At 40.0% G+C, this 18,633-nt stretch overlaps 1 protein-coding gene across 1 annotated transcript in view; it reads right to left on the bottom strand.

Moving 5' to 3' along the window:
- The window catches only part of DSCAM (Down syndrome cell adhesion molecule), an 845,501-nt gene that overhangs the window by 142,958 nt on the left and 683,910 nt on the right, over positions 1 to 18,633 (bottom strand). Inside the window, exons 17-20 of the mRNA XM_006886768.1 lie at positions 17,370 to 17,610; positions 15,559 to 15,705; positions 5,831 to 5,986; positions 1,040 to 1,173 (exon numbers count right to left, since the gene is read on the bottom strand). Of these exons, the coding sequence (XP_006886830.1) occupies positions 1,040 to 1,173; positions 5,831 to 5,986; positions 15,559 to 15,705; positions 17,370 to 17,610 (678 nt within the window). The remainder of the gene's footprint in view (positions 1 to 1,039; positions 1,174 to 5,830; positions 5,987 to 15,558; positions 15,706 to 17,369; positions 17,611 to 18,633) is intronic.

The following is an 18,633-nucleotide window of genomic DNA, read 5'->3' as shown; positions in this document are numbered from 1 at the left end:
GTGGCACAGGATAGGATGGCATTTAGGGCTCTTGTACATAGGGTCACTATGAGTTGCAAGTGACTCAATGGCACATACCAACAACAACAACAACAACAACATGATATACTAAATTGATTATTTTCATTAATAAGGATCATAACCACGTAAGTGCTACTAAGCTGATCTTGACACAGAGTTATTTTGCATGTGTCACAATAGAACTATATTCCATAGGGTTTTCAGTGGCTAAAGTTTTAGAAGTTCACAATCAGACCTTTCTTCAAAATTTTCTCTGGATGGCTTCAAACCTCTAACTCTTAGAGTAACAGCCTTGCTTAGAGATGCTATAGGAGTTATATGAGTGAAAAGTTGCTATTGATTTGATTTCCACTTACAGTGTTACCAGGTGTTACAGTAGAACATGCTCCACAGGAATTTCAAAGTTGTGACACTTTGAAAGCAGATTTCCATGTTTCTTTTTTAGGAACATCCATGTGGATTTGAACTGCCAACTTTTTTGCTAGTATTTAACTGCTTGCAGCTCCATGAGTCTCCACAGAGCTATAAAGTCTCATAAATCCCATCATTTCTAGCACAGCAGGGGCCTGCTTGCTGCTTTCTTTCAGTGTGGGATGAAGCAGAGAATGGAGCTGGGGGTAGGAGGGAGGTTCAGAGAGGGGAGGGCAGATGCACAGAGGAGTGAAATGCATTTAATGATGAGCCCAACAGCAAAATCAATAGGTGTTGTCCACTGACTATCAATTAAAGCACAATTAAGTCCTTTGAGCTTTGATTTTGATAAGCCCATAGGCAGTTTTGTGGGAACTCACCAAATAAACAATAATTCTAAGCCATTGTGTCCCTTTTCATGATTCAGATGAATACTTCCAAGTGAGGTGTAAATGAGGACTTTGCATTGTATGTGGAGACAACAGGGGAAAAATAAAACCCATGGCAAGACCAGTAGGTGGAAAACAAAGGATGAAACTGTCCAAAATGTATGCTCTCCTCTTGTTTGGAAGATACGTCAAAGGCACTTAGTTATTTACCAACTTACTGTGGGATAAGGGTGGGAGCAGAATACAGTGTACTTCCGGATGATGCCGTTCAGCTTGAGAGGGGGAAGCCAGGACACGAAGACCGTGGAGGCTGAGGCTGCAGCTGCCTTGACTCCTGCAGGTGGGCCTGGAACTGAAAGAGAAGGGCATTTGGTCACAAAAATAGTGCTTCCAAGTCTTCCACCTTAATACTTGTTCTTTAGTTTTTGTTTTCAATAGTCAGCCATTGGAGGCCCTACTTTTTTGGGGCCCTTTCCCTTTCCCTCAACTCTAAAAATATGAAGGCTTTTGGTCTCCCTGGGGGAGGAGGGGATTGTATAACAATGAAATAATTTTTTTCCAGAGAGAGAAGTGAACTGGGGTGGGGAGGAGTGGGCAGGGAGGAAAATGTGCAACAATGAATAAATGGGGGGGGGGAAATGGGAAGAATATGCTATAAAACATATATGTTGCATCTAAAAAAAAATCCAAAAATAAAAAATTTAAACAATGGTGCTTCCACTGATCTCTGAGGCCCCTGCTCAGCACTTCAAGTACACCCCCAGGCTCTGTTCTCCTGGGAACCACAGTGATCTCTTACCTCTGACTTCCAGAGAACTTAGATTTCAGGTGACTGTTTCTTTGTGCTATGATTTTTGGTTTTGGATTGTCTAGAATTGCACATCTTGCTTCATGAGCTAGGTGGCTATGGGGAAGGGGGGGCAACTACTTTGTTATCAGAGAACTGATTCTTCTCTGTCTCAAATCAAACCACTGCCTTTGAGTGAGTTCTTGAGGTGACTTCATGTGTTACAGAATAGAACTGTTCCACAGAGTTTTCTCAGCTCTCATCTTTGCGTAAGCAGATCAGTAGATATTTGTTCTGCAGTGCCACTGCAGAAGTACGTTTGAACCAACAACCTTTAGGTGAGTAGGTGAGGGAAAACTATGGGCCTTTCTCTATTCCAAACTTTGTAATAATACTTCCTTTGGCTCAGAAGAAGACTAGAAGTATTTTTATGAGTGAAAGACTTTCGTCTCAAAGGTTAATAATTCATAGAGATGACAAACTCTTCTATAAGCTATCTTAGAAAGTGCACATTAGCACTAACATTAAGAGAGATTTGGCAGTGAGATTGGATGCAGAGAAAGCCTGTCCGCATATCTTTCCTTTTGCTGTCCAGATGGAAAAAGGATGGGGGTGAAGGGGGTGCAGGGATAAGAGCAAGGAACATTAAGCGACTGAGAAGTCACAACTCTCTTGCTCTGCTTTTTTACTGGTTTGATAGTGTGCCACATGGTGCCTATCTTGAAAGAAGCGGTCGAAGTCAGGGAGCAATCTTTTGAGTCTCTTACTGCTTCACTAAGAAGGTAATTGCTCACTGTTACAGACTGAATAGTGCCCCTTCCCAAAATACGTGTTGGACTCCCACCTGTATAAATGTGGATTAAGTCCTGTTTGGAAACTGCTTTCTTTGTTAAGTACATAATGCCTAAGAAGGGTGGGGGGTTCACACCTTATAGCTCCTGGGCTACAAAAAGAGCATAGTACACACAGAGACAGAGAGAAAGGGAGGGTGGAAGGGAGGGGAAAAAAGAAGATACATGCTATACATGTGAGCCAAGAAATATCTAGGGGGCTACAAGTAAGGAAGTGATCAACTTGGTAGAGATTCTCATTTGGACTTTTCACTTGGAGAATTGTGAGGAAGTAAATCTCAGTTCCTTAAATACACTCATTTGAATTCAGAAAATATTGATTAAAAAATTTTGCACTAAATATGGGTTACATAAATGTCACCTTTATCACTCTAAGTCAGAATAACAAAACTCAGAACTATAATAAAAGTTAACTTGGGTTGGGTCCAATGACCATTTGAAAATGTAAAATCTTTGTTACAGTTTTTAAGTCTTGCTGCCACCTGAAGGTCTAGCAAAGGAGATAAGCCTATGACAAATCCTGGTTTAATGAGCTTCTGTGGAACAAAGCTGCCTGGGGAAGGGGGCATTTGTGTTTGTTTGTTATGGATTTGGCAACAGTATAAATATTCACAGCCTGATTCTCCACCTCTACTCCAAAGCTAAAGTGGACTTCTTTTAAGCATCATTATCTCAGGGAATACCCTAAAGCAGTTGTTTCTATAAAACAAGCTGTCTGCCTCTCTCAATGATCAGTTTTGCACAGTTTCTCTTCAGGAGCCTAGGCACTTGAGCAAAACAAGTTGAGTGACCACACCAGATGACTTTGCCATATTTGTGTCTAACCTGCTCTAACCAATCACTCCCATTATTGCAGTATCACAATTTAATTCAATATATGTATTTTAAAAAAGTAAATGCAAAATGAAGCTGCAACAATTAATGAGTAAGGTGAATGGGGGGGATTAGGGAGGGAGAAGTTTCATTAGGTTAAGGAAATACCACTGAGAGAAATACCATAAATGCTGAAAAATCAAGAGGGAGTCTTATTATTAGCAAATAATATGTGGTCTTCTTAATCCTTGTTGGAAACTCTGTCCATGGTTCTAAAACCATCTCTTTGGCTATGGTTAGGATTCACAGGCCTTTGATGATATCACAGACTGGAGAGTATTCTCATAAATCCGAGACTACGTCATAGACCTGAGATCTAAGATGATGCCCTAAACTCTAGGTAAAGCTCATGGACCAAAAATAAGCCTGCTACCATATCTATGATCTGAGAATATGCTTGTGGACCACAAACTATGTCCGTATATTGAGAAGCATATTCAGAAGCTTCCAAAAATCTTTATACAAAATTTGAGAAGCTACCAAAGACACAAAAGCCCTATTTTCTAAAGAAATTTTTCAATTGCAAATCATCCTCTGGAAAAAGTTAATGAAAAAGTTTTTACTCATGCTAACATTTGCATTTAAAGTTAGTAGCAACATAATAGCACAATTTATAGCTCTGAAATCTCTGATATGGGCAGGTAGGGATACCAGGTTATAAAATACCTCAGACACAAAGGAGTGAACTGAATTTTTACTTATTAATGTACAAATGTTTAATAATTTAGAGAGACATTATTAACACTGAAATCTCCATTTGTGCTTGTAATAGTTGCTTATAATTATTACAAAGATAGCACAAGAAATACAGTCGGGGAGTTCCTTAGAAACAAGGATGGTGAGACTGCATCTCACATACTTTAGGCATGTTATTAAGAGGGACAAGTCTTTGTAAAAGGACAAGAAATTTGGAAAAGGATTGAGTCAATGAAGAGAAGAAGACTCATAATTAGGTGGATTTTCACAAGACTGCAACAATGGGCTTACTACAGTGGAGACTGTGAGGCTGGAACAGGATTACGTGAGGTTGTACACATAGATAACACTGAATCAGAGTTGATGTGGCAGTACCTCATCACAATATTGGCGGGACATTTTCATTTAAGTAATCCCTAAATAATGCAATTTTTCAGAACTGGCTAACACCTGCACATTCCCAGGAAGAATTAGCTCTATGTCTTCGAAAGCAAAAGCTAATGATTACTTAAGTGTGTTTATGCTTTAATACAAGAAAGTCTAGAGAAAGTGTGAGCTAATGTGTTGGGGTGGGTGGATGGGGCTCTTTGGAATAAAAAAAAAAGGTCTCCTTTTCTGAGTGAAAACAGTGAGAATAAGAATGCCTTGAAGGTCAGTGAAAGGTGGTCTGTGAGACAGAAAGCCCTAAGAGTCAATCCAGGCATCTGAACATAGGTGTGTCCATGAGACAGAGCTGACATAGAACAGTATCATATTTAATATTCTATGCAACACAGGAGGTTGTATAGACATCAAAATTAGAAAGATATGAGAAGTCCTGAGCAATAGGTAATGGCTCTCTCACACCATCCATGTCCGATTTACTAAGGAACAGAACCCTAGAGAGAAAATAATGATTAATTTCAAGGTTAAATCAAGCATTTGGATACTCTGATATCTCAGTTGATAGTCCATCTCTCATACTATTCTGCTATCTGATCTAGAAGGTGCCATGGGAGTATAAATTTGACATCAACTGCTCCTTGCTTTATTAAGGTAGAGATGACTTCTCTCATTAATGTTATAATGTTTATTAGATTTTAAATTATCCCTAAAACAAGCTTGGATAAAGCTCTCAAGAATTTCCCTAAAAAATTGAAATTTATTTGCATTCTGTTTTTTGTACGTTTGGCAACTAAAATCAGACTGTGTTAACTGCCTAAAACAAATAGAAATAAGATGTAAAGCTTCACTAAATCATTAGAAATTCTTTTAAGATAATAAACATTTTTAAAATTATTAAGAGGCATTCATATTAAGGACTCATTCTAAAGTAATTCAACTTGTGTATAACAGATTTTAGATCCATCCAGTGCATAGTTTTCAATTCAAAAGATATAAGTGACCAGAACACGCACTAGTAGCTGAAGGACCAGTAAAATTATTCTAAAAGAATAATACAACATAGATATGATGATCACAGCCCTGGGGCAAAGGGAAATGTCACTAGAAATATACAGAAAGAAATGGGGGCAGAAGAGGAGAGGAAGGGAGTGGGATAAACAGGGAAACTGTGAGGGAAGGAATGACAAATACAACAAAGGAAGCCAGGAAGTTGATATTCTGAATTTCCGTCTAACTGTGATAATTTGGAAGTTTCACTGGAAACAAAGTAAAAAACACAAAGGTGAGCTCTCTGGACTTCTTCAGCAATTGCTTCAGTCCAAGAAAGCTGTCATTTAGAGGAGCCTTTGGCGACCCCTGGTGTTTAAAGCAGGAACTGAGCCTTCCACCTTCCACCAGCCTCTCGTCTCCCTTCTTACCGTCCTCTTTGGTCCTGGTGAAGATCTGTTCGCTTCGCACTCCATCTCCTGCACGGGTGAAAGCCAACACCTGGATGCTGTAGTTGGTGTATTTTTCGAGCCCATCCAGCTCCAGGGAAGGCTGCGTGGTGGTGACATTTTTAATCTCACCCAGCTCTAGAAAACAGGAAAAATGCAAGCACGATTTTGTTACTGTGGGGTCAGCGCCAGTTTTCTCCCTCCCATACACAGAAATGACGAAAAGGTCCTGAAAACAGTCAGCAAGTAACACTGATGCCATGGGGTGATGTGATTCATACCAAAGTGACCACCCAACCGACAAGAGCAGAAAATCTCATTCTGAAAAATGTGTTATAAACACAACAGTGCCATAGCGGACCAAAGAACAAAACTGAAACAGATGCTAATTAAGAGGATTCCTTACATTCATCAGCAAGAAGTCTAGGGGGCTACATTGATTTCCTTGCAAATACACTCCTTTAACCTCAATAGAATCTCTGCATGTTGCAAATGGTCAACAGGCTTGCTGCTAACTGAAAGGCTGGAGGTTCAAGCCCACTTAGAGTTGCTTTGGAAAGAAGGCCTGGCAATTCACTTTTGAAAAACCAGCCATTGGAAGTCCTCTGGAGCACAGGTCAGCTTTGCAGGTAAGGGTCACTATGAGTGTGAATCAACCTAGGGCAGCTGGCTAACTGCTCATTAGGAAGTTTCACAAGTATTTTTGTTTTTAAACCAATTATGCTTTAGTCTAAAGGACCTAACAACTTCTCAAATATCAGAGCCATGATAAGGTGGCTTAAGAAACTTCTCCTTTCACCTGGAGTGAACCTTTCTCAGCTCCATTGCAAAAATAACATGCTGATGTGTCAGAAACTTGGCGTTATCTAAAAATGCTTCATTCTCCAGAGTGGGATCAGCTAATAATAATATTCGAAGGTGGAACATTATAATCGCTCATCTTTGGTATATTATCTATGGCAATTTTAGAAAACTTATAAATGATGTGTTAAATATATACACGAGTGTTTGAGCCCCTTGGGTTTTGAAATGAGGCACCTGTGGGATAGACTTGGGGACTGAGAGTGACCCCCAGGACTTGCTCATAGATGGGTGTAAGTCTACTGCAGGGGCATGTGGTGCTATGTGCCTGAGCAGAACTAGGGCGCGAGGCAGAGCTCCAAGCGATTCCTTGCTGGGGAGTTGCTTCTGGTAAAAGCCACATTCAGAAACACTCGCAAAGCCTTAAGTGCCATTGTCTCTCTGGCCTTAGTAAAAATAACTAACAACTTGGGCATGCTTACTTAGGTGTTGGTGCTCTTCTGCATCTCTGATAATTCAGTGAGCCAGAACAATTTCTACAGAGCCACTAATTTACAGATGAGGAAAATGAGACCGAGAGAGCAACAATCATTTGCTTAAGGTCATGGAGTCTAGTGGAGTGACTGGCAGCAGGAACCCGAGAGCCAGATGTCACTGTCCAGAGTCTTCCGAGCAGGCTGAGTCCTGCTGCAACACTGTCCCTCAGGCAAGTAGACTGTAAGGGAGAATCTGAAGAGGCAATCTGTCGGGAAGACTACATGAGCTTTCTGCTAGCTTGTTTTTTCTCTTCTTCCTCTTTTATTTTCTTCTCATCCTTCTGATATACTGCACACAAATTTAGAGATGAACTACTTTTGGGATCAGTATCCCAAAATGACTCCAGAGCACTGTGCATTTGCATGCATGTACGTGTGCACATGTGTGTGAGCACTTGGCACAGAAAGATCAGAACTGAACTGTGAGTAGCACAAAAACACAATTTAAAATAACCCCAGGTAGCCAAGGGCAGGCAGTGCCTTGGGTATGGCAAGCGTTGTGATGGAGGCAGAAAGTGGGGCAGCGTGGGATACACACAGGTCACACACACACACATAGTCCTGGGTCAGGAACATGATACAAGGGCCTGGTATCTCAGAAGTTACGGCTTGAACTGTGTTTGTCCCAAAACAAGTGTTTCAATTCCAACACACATTATATCTTTGGTTCTTCTCCTATTGGGAGTGGGCTGACTTTGTGATATTAAGATGGAATTAGTGGTGTTTTTGAGTAAATCTCTTTTGAGACATAAAAGAGATTAAATAAGTAAGCAAAAAGATAGAGATGAGAGATAAGAAGAAAATGTTTACATGGGGGCAAAATGTGGGTGCTTTGTTGGGAGTAGACCACCGTTCCAGGGAAAAAAGTTAGTGAGGTGGGTGAGCCCAAAAAAGATTCTTGAGAGTGATTTCCTTATTTTATTTCTTTTCTTTACGCTCTCTCATTATAACTTTTAAAATTGTGTTTTTAGTGAAAGGATGAGTTTTCATTCAGTCAGTCATTCATTCATATACATTTTCCTCCCTCCTCCTTCCCCTCTCACCCAGTCCACTTTGTAATATGTATCTTGTTCCAGACTGTCAATGGCTCTACCCAAAATGACTAATCATCCCTTCCTTTCAGAGAGTCCCACCCTTCTCCCACTCCAGTGCAGTGTTCATTAGAGAAACTATTCATTGATAAACAGTGGATTGAACACGGGAGAGGGGAGAGCAGAGAGTGGTTTCTTGAAAGGCCAGCAAAGGGTTATATTCATAAATCATACACACCACACATGCATGCACACACATGAATACTCAGTACACATACAAATGTACACATATACACATTTGTAAATGCACATCACAGATTATATATATATCAAAACGCACACACACAATCGGAAAATACAAGGAACAGGAAGTATCCATGGGCTGTCTGCCAGCCACTAGTTATAAGAACCTGAGCAAGGGTTTTGACATCTTGGGGAATCTGTTTTCTTATCACGAAGTGAGGCACAAGGGGCCTCTACTTCATGAAGAAAGTACAAGCCCCACTACGATGTGAGAGGAAGTGGTGTCAGTGTGGCTGGGCTGCCTATTCGAAAAAGATATCCTGAGGAAGAAAGTAGTTAAAGGGAGAAAAGTAATGGGTTCACCTTGATCTTTTTCAAGAAAATGTTCTTTAAAAACATTAACTCTACTAAAGACTTACAATATAATTTTTTCTAAATTTTTTTTTACAGAGGTTTTGTATTTCCATTCATTCATTGCCGCAATTTTCTCCCTGCCCACCCCTCCCCACCAGCTCGCTTCCCCTCCGAAGAGAGAAAAAAAAAATTCCTTCATTAGTATACAATTCCCATATCCCTTCCCCCCACCCCACACCCTGAGTACATGTCTCTATGCAACCTTAATTCTGGATTCCTGTGCTAACCATAATACTCAATCATATATCACTTCTAATCTGTTCTTTCCCTCATCTGTTTCAATACAATATACATAATTTATCCAGTTTTTTTCTGTCATACCCCCACTCTGATGTCAGACCCATTCTACAACAGTGGCACCATGCAGTATTTGTCCCTTTGTGACTGAGATATTTCACTCAGCATAATGTCCTCCAGGGTCACCCACTTTGAATAATATTGCATGAGTTTCTTGTTTTTCAATGCTGCATAGTATTCCATTGTGTGGAAATACCAGAGCTTCTCTATCCATTCGTTTGTTGATGGGCCCTTAGGCTGCTTCCAACTCTTTGCTATTGTAAACAAAGCTGCAATAAACATGGGTGTGCATATATCTGCTTGGATGGCAGACATGGTCTCTCTGGGGTATATTCCCAGTAATGGGATTGCTGGGTCAAATGGTATCTCTATTTGCAATTTTTTGAGAAAGCACCACACCGCCTTCCACAATGGTTGCACCATCTTAGATTCCCACCAACAGTGAATAAGAGTTCCAGTTTCTCCACATCCTCGCCAGCATTTGTTGCTTGTTGTGCTGTTATATTTTGCTATTCTTACTGGGGTGAGATGATATCTCATAATTGTTTGGATTTGCATCTCTCTTAGAGCTAGGGACTTTGAACATTTCTTCATGTGCTTGTTGGCCATCTGAATGTCTTCTTTGGTGAAGTGTCTGTTCATATCCTGTGCTCATTTTTCTATTGGATTATTTACCTTTATCTTATTGTGGTGTTCAAGTATTTTATAAATTCCGGATATAAGTCCCTTATCTGACATGTCATTACCAAATATTTTTTCCCAGTCTGTGGCTTCCCTTTTTACTCTATTGGAGAAGTTTTTGGATGTGCATAAGGTTGAGAGTGCACTAATTCTGGGATTCACATTAGCAACTTTGGTGGTGGTGTTGAGTACCGTAGAGGCAGAACTGACGCATAGCTGACCCTCTGGCGGGTTTTCAGAGGCAGTTAATCACATGGGAGGAGACTGCCCATCCTTCTCCCATTAGCTGGTGGGCTCAAACCGTAACTTTGGAGTACTCACTTCTTATTGAGCATGAATACGAGTGCAAAGATTTCTGAAACTCTCTGAGCAGGTAAATTACTCTTTCCACTGAAAAGTAAATCTTTGTTGAAATACAAAAGATAGAGATGTATGGATGAAATGCAAGACAAAAAAATGAAAAAAAAAGATGGCAAAAAAGTTGTGTACTTCTTAGGCCATTCCTGTATTGGTTGTATTCCTTTTCCAATGGTTTCAACATTGATTTCTATCACCTATACTGACCAAATCAATTTTCAGTAAATCAGTTGCAGCTCATGACAGCCCCATGTGGGGCAGAGCAGAGCTCTATGATCTATATGGGTTTCTTGGCTGTGACCTTTAAAGAAACAGATTGCCAGGCATTTCTTCTACAGTCCTTCGAGGTGATTTCCAACACATGCAAACTGTTTATGTCATGCAAGGACCTAAGGCTGTAGGAGTTCTATATCAAAAGGGAAATAAGTACATAGGAAATAAAGAATTAAAGAGGAATTAAACACTACTGTAATTATTCTTGAATTACTACTTTAATACCTTTCTCTGGAGGTGATGAGAAAGATAATATTAAACAGAAATAAAATTAGTGTTGAAGTCATATTCTGTCAATTTTAAAAAGAAATAAAGCTTTTAAAACAAAGTATTTTTGTGTGCTTAGTTTTACTACTCATTGGCCCGGTGGTGAGAATCTTTGTTTTCTTGATCTTGAGCTTCAATTCACATTGAAGACTACAGTCCTTGATCTTCTGCAGAAAGCATTTCAGGTCCTCCTCAGTTACAGCAAGTAGAATTGCATCATCTGAGTAATAAATATTGTTTATGAGTCTTCCTCCAATCCTAATGCCCCATTTCTCCTCACAGAGCCCAATTTTCCAGACAATATTTTCTGATATAGATTGAAAAGGTATGGCAATAGAACACATAAAGAAAACAAAGATTCTGATCACTGGGCCAATTGACAGCTTCATGATAGATGGTAAAGAGATTGAGATTGATAACAGCTTTAGTTTGCTTGGCTCCACAGTCAACACTCTTGGTACCAGCAGCCAGGTAATAAAAAGACATTGCTTTGGGAAAATCTGTTGTCAGAGACCTCTCCAGAGTACTGAAGAGCAAATATGTAAGTCTGGAGACTAAGGTGCATGCAATACAGGTCATGGTCTTTGTAGTTACTTGCTATGCATCAGAAAGCGGGACAAATACTAAGGATGATAGAAGGAGAATTAATGCCTTTGAGCTGTGGCACTGGAGAAGAGTATTTAATAGACCATGGACAGCTAGGAGAAAAAACAAGTTCATCCTAGAGAGGGTGAGACCAGGCTGCTCCTTGGAGGCAAGAATTCTGAAGCTTCACCTGACATACTTTGAACATGTTGCAAGGAGGTACTAGTCCTTGTAGAGGGACGTCATGCTTGGAAGGATGGAGGGACAGAGAAAGAGAGAAGATTCTCTCTGAGATGGTTTGATTCAATGACTGAGGTAATGGGGATAGGTGTGTCAGAGACAAAAAGATTGACTCAGGATAGAGCAGGGCTTAGGGCTGTTTGTTGTACACAGGGTTTCTGTGAGTTGCAGGTGACTTGACAGCACATAACAACAATAACAACTTTTTAATACACTTAATTCTCAAAGGGCTGGAAAGCAAAAAGAAAAAAATGTGGGAGGAATGAACTTGTCTGAAGCACGGCCACACATGCACATATACAGCAACTGACACCTAAATGTTGCTTTCTTCTCAGAAGGGAAAAAAAATGACCATGAGATGAAGATACAGAAGGAAATGGTGACTTTTCAAACTGTGAAGTTCTTCTAACAATTACAAATGATAGACCTTTCACATAATTGAACTTACTGATTGTATAAAATTCTCAGAAATGTCACCAAATATTTTAATAGAATCTGGCATGGCAAATATATTCACTAATTTTAGTATGTTTGATCATATAAACAACTGCAAAAATGCATTCTTCTGTATAATTCTGAAAGTGAGTGGGATACAGCTGATAAAAGAAATAATAACAACCTTGATCTCTCCTTGGTTGCATGAATGTATCTGTGTGCCTGTGTATGTGTGTGTGTGTGAGAGAGAGAGAAAGGGAGAGAAGGAAGAAGAGGGGTAGAAAGAGAGAGAGTTTCTCAAAATTTATCAAGGACAGTGTTTAAACAATGATTATACTGTCATTTTGGAATCACATGAAACCTGCCCCCATCAAACGTTGGGGACACAGCCTGATAACTTGTCTGTGGTGACTCAAGAAGGAATCTAGCAATCCCATGAAATTACTTGTTATTCTTAAAGGATAGTTTGCATAGGTAGCAGGTAGAAAGAAACTGTTTAGAAGACCTTTCTGAGGTAGAAGGACAGGCAGTAAATCACAGGCTTATCTTCAGCCTTACAACTCTATAGAGGGTCACTTTGAGTTGAAACAAACTCAACAGCAGAACCCGTGAGGGTTTTTTGGTTATGTTTCTAAGGTTTCTTTCATATCTTTTGCAAAACTAATCCATTAATGCATGACTAATTAATATAATCACTCTGAGTCTGAATAAATAAAGTAATTAAGAATTGTTTGTATTTCCAAGCATTAATTAGAGAATCTCATGGGGTTTTTAAATTATTTATTCTTTAAAATGTGAAAGTGTAAAGTTGACTGAGCTATATTAGCTATATCACCCACCTCAGCATTCCAATGCCAATATGTACTCTAAACCAATGCAAGTTATTTGTGGAAATAGGAATGATAAGCAACAACACATATATCCACTGTTGATGGACAGATTGTAGCTCACAGTGCGTCTGTAAGAAGAGTAGGACTGTTCATAGGCTTTCCAACATTACTCTTTACTGGGGCAAATCATGATATTTTATGTTCCCACAGGTCAGATGACAGATTCAAACCACCAACCTTTTAGTTAGCAGCCAAGTAGTTAGTCACTGTACCACCAGGGAATTTTATAATGCAGAAGATGCTGATAAATCACTTCTGGAGTTTGTAAACAGTTCTAAAATATGCAGTAAAAGTAGGGCTTTAGGGGTGAGGTGTTGGATTTTTTGTTTTGTTTTGGGTGGGGTTTTTTGGTGTTGTTTTTGTTTAGTATATGACTGCTCCTAGGTGACTGTATTAGAAGTTTAACTTCAGTTTATTCAAGATGAGAAACAGACAATAGGAGAAACACATGCAATGTTATGATATTTTATCAATAAAGTAGATTACTCTTTCAAATTTCCTTGTTCTGCATATTTCTGTGTTTATAAAAAAGCTGTTTTTGTATGTGTGTGTCTTCACAGGGGGAATGTGGAGTTGTTAAATAATCCTCTACTTTAGCTTGTCCTGTGGGGCTGCACAGTAAGATGGGGCCGCTAAGTTTGTGGTTATACACATATTAGATTCACCCACTCCCCTAGGCTAGGATTCAAGGCAGAGAGCATATCGTCAAGGTCTAGAATAATATTGGCATAGAGTTGTTGTTGTTGTGTGCTGCTGAGTTACCTGCGACTCATAACGACACTAGGTACAACAGCCCTAAACTCTGCTCTAGCCTGTGCCACAGTCACTGAGTCAATCCATCTCATCGAGGGCCTTCCCCTCCTGCACTGTCCCTCCACCCTCCCAAGTATGATGTCCCTCTCCAAGGACTGGTTCCTGCTTGCAACACATCCAAAGTATGTCAGACGAAGCTTCAGAATCCTTGCCTTCAAGGAGAAACCTGGCTTCATCATCTCCAGGACGAACTTGTTTGGTCCATGGTATATTCAATACTCTTCTTCAGCACCACAGCTCAAAGGCATTCATTTTCCTTCTATCATGTCCAGCTGTCTGATGCATAGCAAGTAATTGCAAAGACCATGACCTGGATCAGACAAACCTTAGTCTCTAGATTGACATCTTTGCTCTTCAGACCTTGGAGAGGTTTCTGACAGCAGACTTTCCCAATGCAATCATTTTTTAATTTCCTGGCTGCTGGTACCAAGAGTGTTGATTGTAGAGCCAAGCAAACTAAATAGCTGCTCAATTAGCATATATGTTCAGGGAGTAAGTGGGTGGATTATTTATAGTATGTCCCCTGGCACCTGGTAAAGAACTGAACTCACTTCAAGGAAAACTGACCCTCACCCACCAGCAGCAAGTCTGGTTTGGGATACAAACAGCTAAAGCTTAAACCTAGTATTTATTTGGGAAGCTCAACTTATTAAGAAAATGTTTCTTCCTTCTATTATTTACAGATTTACTACAACAGCAGATATTTCAATTGATACATTTGTTGTTGCCATAGCAGCAATCAAACCAAAAATATATCCATTAAGACAATGGGTGAGGGGTAAGAGCAGAGCACAGGGAGGGGAAAAGAGGACAAAGTTCATTGGCAGAGACAAGTCTACAATAGCCTGAGACCCAGCAATGAGGGCTCCTGTCATCTTCCAGCTCCGACTCTGCTCATTGCCCTTTGTGTTCCATCTGCTCCTTTAGAGATAGGCCCTGTTGGCAGGATAGTAGAGGTGGTCCTGAGAAGGGCTGGGCTGGTTAGGCTCCGAACAGATTGTGTTCACTCAAAGTCAGAAGCGTGCACCCTCTCGGGTGCTAACCCCACTCAGGAAGGATAGAAGAATCACTAAATAGAAGATGCTGAACTCATGCACAGGCAGTGCAAAAGTCGAAGAAACGGAAAACAAGGGAGAGCATTGGTGGGGCAGACTGTGGGAGGCTGGTCACACTGGGGTGTGACCCTATGGAACAATTCTACTCTCACACCTGTGAGTTCACTGTCAGTCGGAGTCAAGAGCAGCAAACAACAACAATGACAGATATACTGATTAAAATAGCAAGTAAAGGATAAAGAAATAAAATGTATGTGTGTGTATGGTGTCATTGTCAGAACCAACTCATAGCTGATCCTCCAGCTGGTTTTCAGAGGCAGCAAATCATATGGGAGGAGGCTGCCCATCATTCTTCCAGGTAGCAGTGGCGAATTTAGACTTCCTTTATTTGAGGGAGCAGTACCACTCCTTACCACTAAGCCACAAAACCTCAGAAAAAGGAAAGACACAACAGAATCAATCAACAAACACCAAAATAGCATGAAGAAAAGAAGATAGTGTTCATAAGAAAAAACATGTCTACCATATGCTGCAGCGCAGGAGGGGAAGACCCTCTATGAGGTGGATTGATTCAGTGACTGGGGTAATCGGGATGGGTGTGTCAGGGGCAATGAGATTGGCACAGGATAGAGCACGGTTTAAGGCTGTTGTACATAGGGTCGCTATAAGTCGCAAACAACTCGATGGTACATAACAACAATAACCATTAACAACCATATGCTGAATCTCATAGTAGAAATGAGATCTGCATATTCTTTTGTGTAACACTGGGGGCAAAGTTAGTTCTCTTACCTCCATCCATGAGGTTGGCCCAATAAATGACTCTGAACCCCTGGAGAATTCCATTCAAGGCTTCTTTGGAAAGTGTGGACCAGGATATTGATATGCTTTCTGGTGATGTTGCTATGGCTTGGACATTTTCAGGAGGGTAACTGGGCACTGAAATGCAATAATGAGATTCTGTAGTTACTGTGGGCAGTATTATTAGCAGAGCAATACTGGATACACAACATCATTTAAAATTCAAAGCTCAAATGTAACAAAAAGTTGTACTTACACATCAAAATTAAAAAGAAAACAAGCATCCAAACAAAAACAAAATGCTACTTTTCTATGCATATATTCATTAGCTCAGCAAACATCACGAAGCTAGGCACAGGTCTTCAATGGATTTCCACAGTCTCTTTTTGTAATTTTAGTTCTTCATTTTTAAGTAGCGTGGCCCAAACGTAAGAAGTTGAATTTATTTCTGATCTGATTACATGAATCAAAGTCTAATATTCATCTGGCTTATTTTCTGATGACTCCTGCAAGTTACCATTATAAGGTATATTTATTTAATTTTTCTTCCTTTGGTATATTTACTTTATATAGTATATTTCCATATTTAGGTATATCTGGCATATAAACAAAAAGACTATGGAAAATTGTAAAAACATTAACATAATTATAGCTTATTCACTTCTCCGTTTCCATCATCCTCCCTTTCAAGAGTAAAATATTTTATTACAGAGAAACAATGGATTAGGAACAAGTTAGAAGATATCTGACATATTTTTAATATTGAGTTTATATGAACTTTTTTCACTGTAGCTAGGAGACAATGTAAACTACCCACTTAAGCATGCGTCTTAATGAAAACAGGCATCTATGCAAAACCCAAAAGGCTAATTTAATTACTATCACAAAGGTCATAAGATAAAATAATCCAACCTTTTGAGATTTTGGCTATCTAAGACTTCCTGCCTTATAGTAACTCGAAAATTGTAAATGAAAGTAAAAATTTGCCTCCTCAAACTTATAATTAAATGCTTAATTGCACAAGAGGTATTTATAGTGTAAAATTGTTGTCTTATATACTATTTATTGTTACTGTTAATACCCATCTTATCTTTATGTCTAAAAGATTGACTCTGGACACCAAGGTTCTCTCTCTTTATCCAAGTCTGACGGGAAAGGCAAGGTTCGGATGTTGTTCATAGATTTTCCATGAGCTGTCACTGAATGGACGGTGTCTAACAACTAGTGGAAATGTAAGCTATTTGGTTTATCTTCAAGAGTTCATCTTTAGCTTGGCATCTTATAAAGGGTGATTTAAAGCTCTACAGTCACTAGGGGGCACTCATTCTCCACAAGATTTTGCTCAAGGAAACCAGCTAATTCACATTTTTCATGGGTCTCAGAATGCCTCACAATACAAAGCAATTGTTTAAAAAAAGGAAGAAAAGACGGTGGCAAAGAACGAAACCTCTTCTTAACCTTGTCTTTAGATAAATTCTTGGGGAAAAAAATTCACTCTTCTTCATTCTAGTCAGACAGCTACTGTAATCAGACAAATGTTGATTTCACCTGGGAAAAGTCCAATTGCAAGGCTTTCTTTAATAAATGAGGAAGATTCTGAAACAAGAATGGATTTTGGATTTGCAATCAAGATCTGTTGAAAATGGGACCTACTCCATGTGTCTTATGAGTTAATTAGGGTAGATTTCCCAGCGGACACCCTAGCCCTGTGGGGCCCTGTCACCTGTGTCACTGCAAACCTGAAGCCATCAGAGCCTGGCTGAGGGGAACTGTGAGCTGACGAGAAACAGTCCCGAACCTACCATCCTCGAGGGTAGTGGTGATGATTTCCTGAGAAGAAGGTCCCGTTCCGGCCCGGTTGCAGGCCTGCACCACCAGGCCATACTGGGTGAACTTATTTAGGTTGTCCAGGGTGTAAACCTCACTGTCCCCAGTGGTGTCAATGCTGATAATGTTGAATTGGAAGTTGCCCCCAGTGCTGTACTCTCGGTAACCTATTTGGTAGCCACGGATAATTCCATTCTGCAAATGTTTCTTGGGAGCCTAAACAAGAAAGAAAAGACTCTACTAAATATTTAAGGTTAGGCAGGAATAAAATCATACCCACCTGACACGTTTGTCCTTGTTAGGGAAAAAGAAATGAATTAGACTAACAATAATTGCAATAGTTGTTGCATTTAAAGAATAACTAAAAACAATAACTGCATTATTGTTGTTAAGTGTCATAGAGTCAGAACAGACCCATAGCTGACACTCCAGCAGGTTTTCAGAAGCTGTAAATTACCAGAGGAGATTGCCCATCTTTCTCCTGCAAGGTTACTGGTGGATTTAAGTGCTTGCTTTTGGGTTGGCAATGCAACTCCTTACCATTAGCCCACCAGAGTTCACGACTAACTAACTGTAATAGCAAACTTAGAAATAATGCGTGCTGTTTTCAGCACTGATCCATGCTTTACCTGACTTGTGTATCAAATCCCTACCACACTCCTATGAGACAGCAGCACTGTTACCCATAATTTATATCCTAGGACTCTGGGGCACAGTGGCTTGGCTTGCCAAGGTCACACAAGTGTGAGGGGAAGGAATCTGAGATTCAGACACTCTGGCCCAAATCCTGCATCCTTAGGCTCTCCTCCACGCTGTCCTGGCTGTCTTCTCAAGTTGATAGGACTTTTTCAAAAGAAAAATTGAGTGGATGATGCTTCCATTCAACATGGTCCCACAGGGAGACTGCTCTTCCTTTATACACCAATCCTATCGACTGAGCTTGCCGACCCTGTGCTAGGCTTTGTTCTCAATGTGCCCTAGAAGTGCATTAACAAGCAAAGGTCTCAGCCTCTTGGGAAGCTACATCCCAGTGGAGCGTCCAAGAACAAAGGTATTTCCAGGTAGAAAGCTGGAATGTGAAAGGTGGTGGACTGCTGATAGACAACCTCATACTAAGGTCTAAGCCATCGCCAACTTCATAGTAAGGTCTAAGCCATCCTGGAATCATTTTGGAGGTGTTTTTAAGTATGGATAGATAGACTAGAGTTAGCTTCACCCTGTGATTATAGAACAACACAA

Source organism: Elephantulus edwardii, unplaced genomic scaffold, assembly GCF_000299155.1.
Source record: "Elephantulus edwardii isolate Elephantulus edwardi_28Jun2011 unplaced genomic scaffold, EleEdw1.0 scaffold00051, whole genome shotgun sequence".
NCBI lineage: Eukaryota > Metazoa > Chordata > Mammalia > Macroscelidea > Macroscelididae > Elephantulus > Elephantulus edwardii.
Note: the sequence above shows the minus strand (reverse complement) of the source record. Positions and strands in the feature narration are given on the sequence as shown.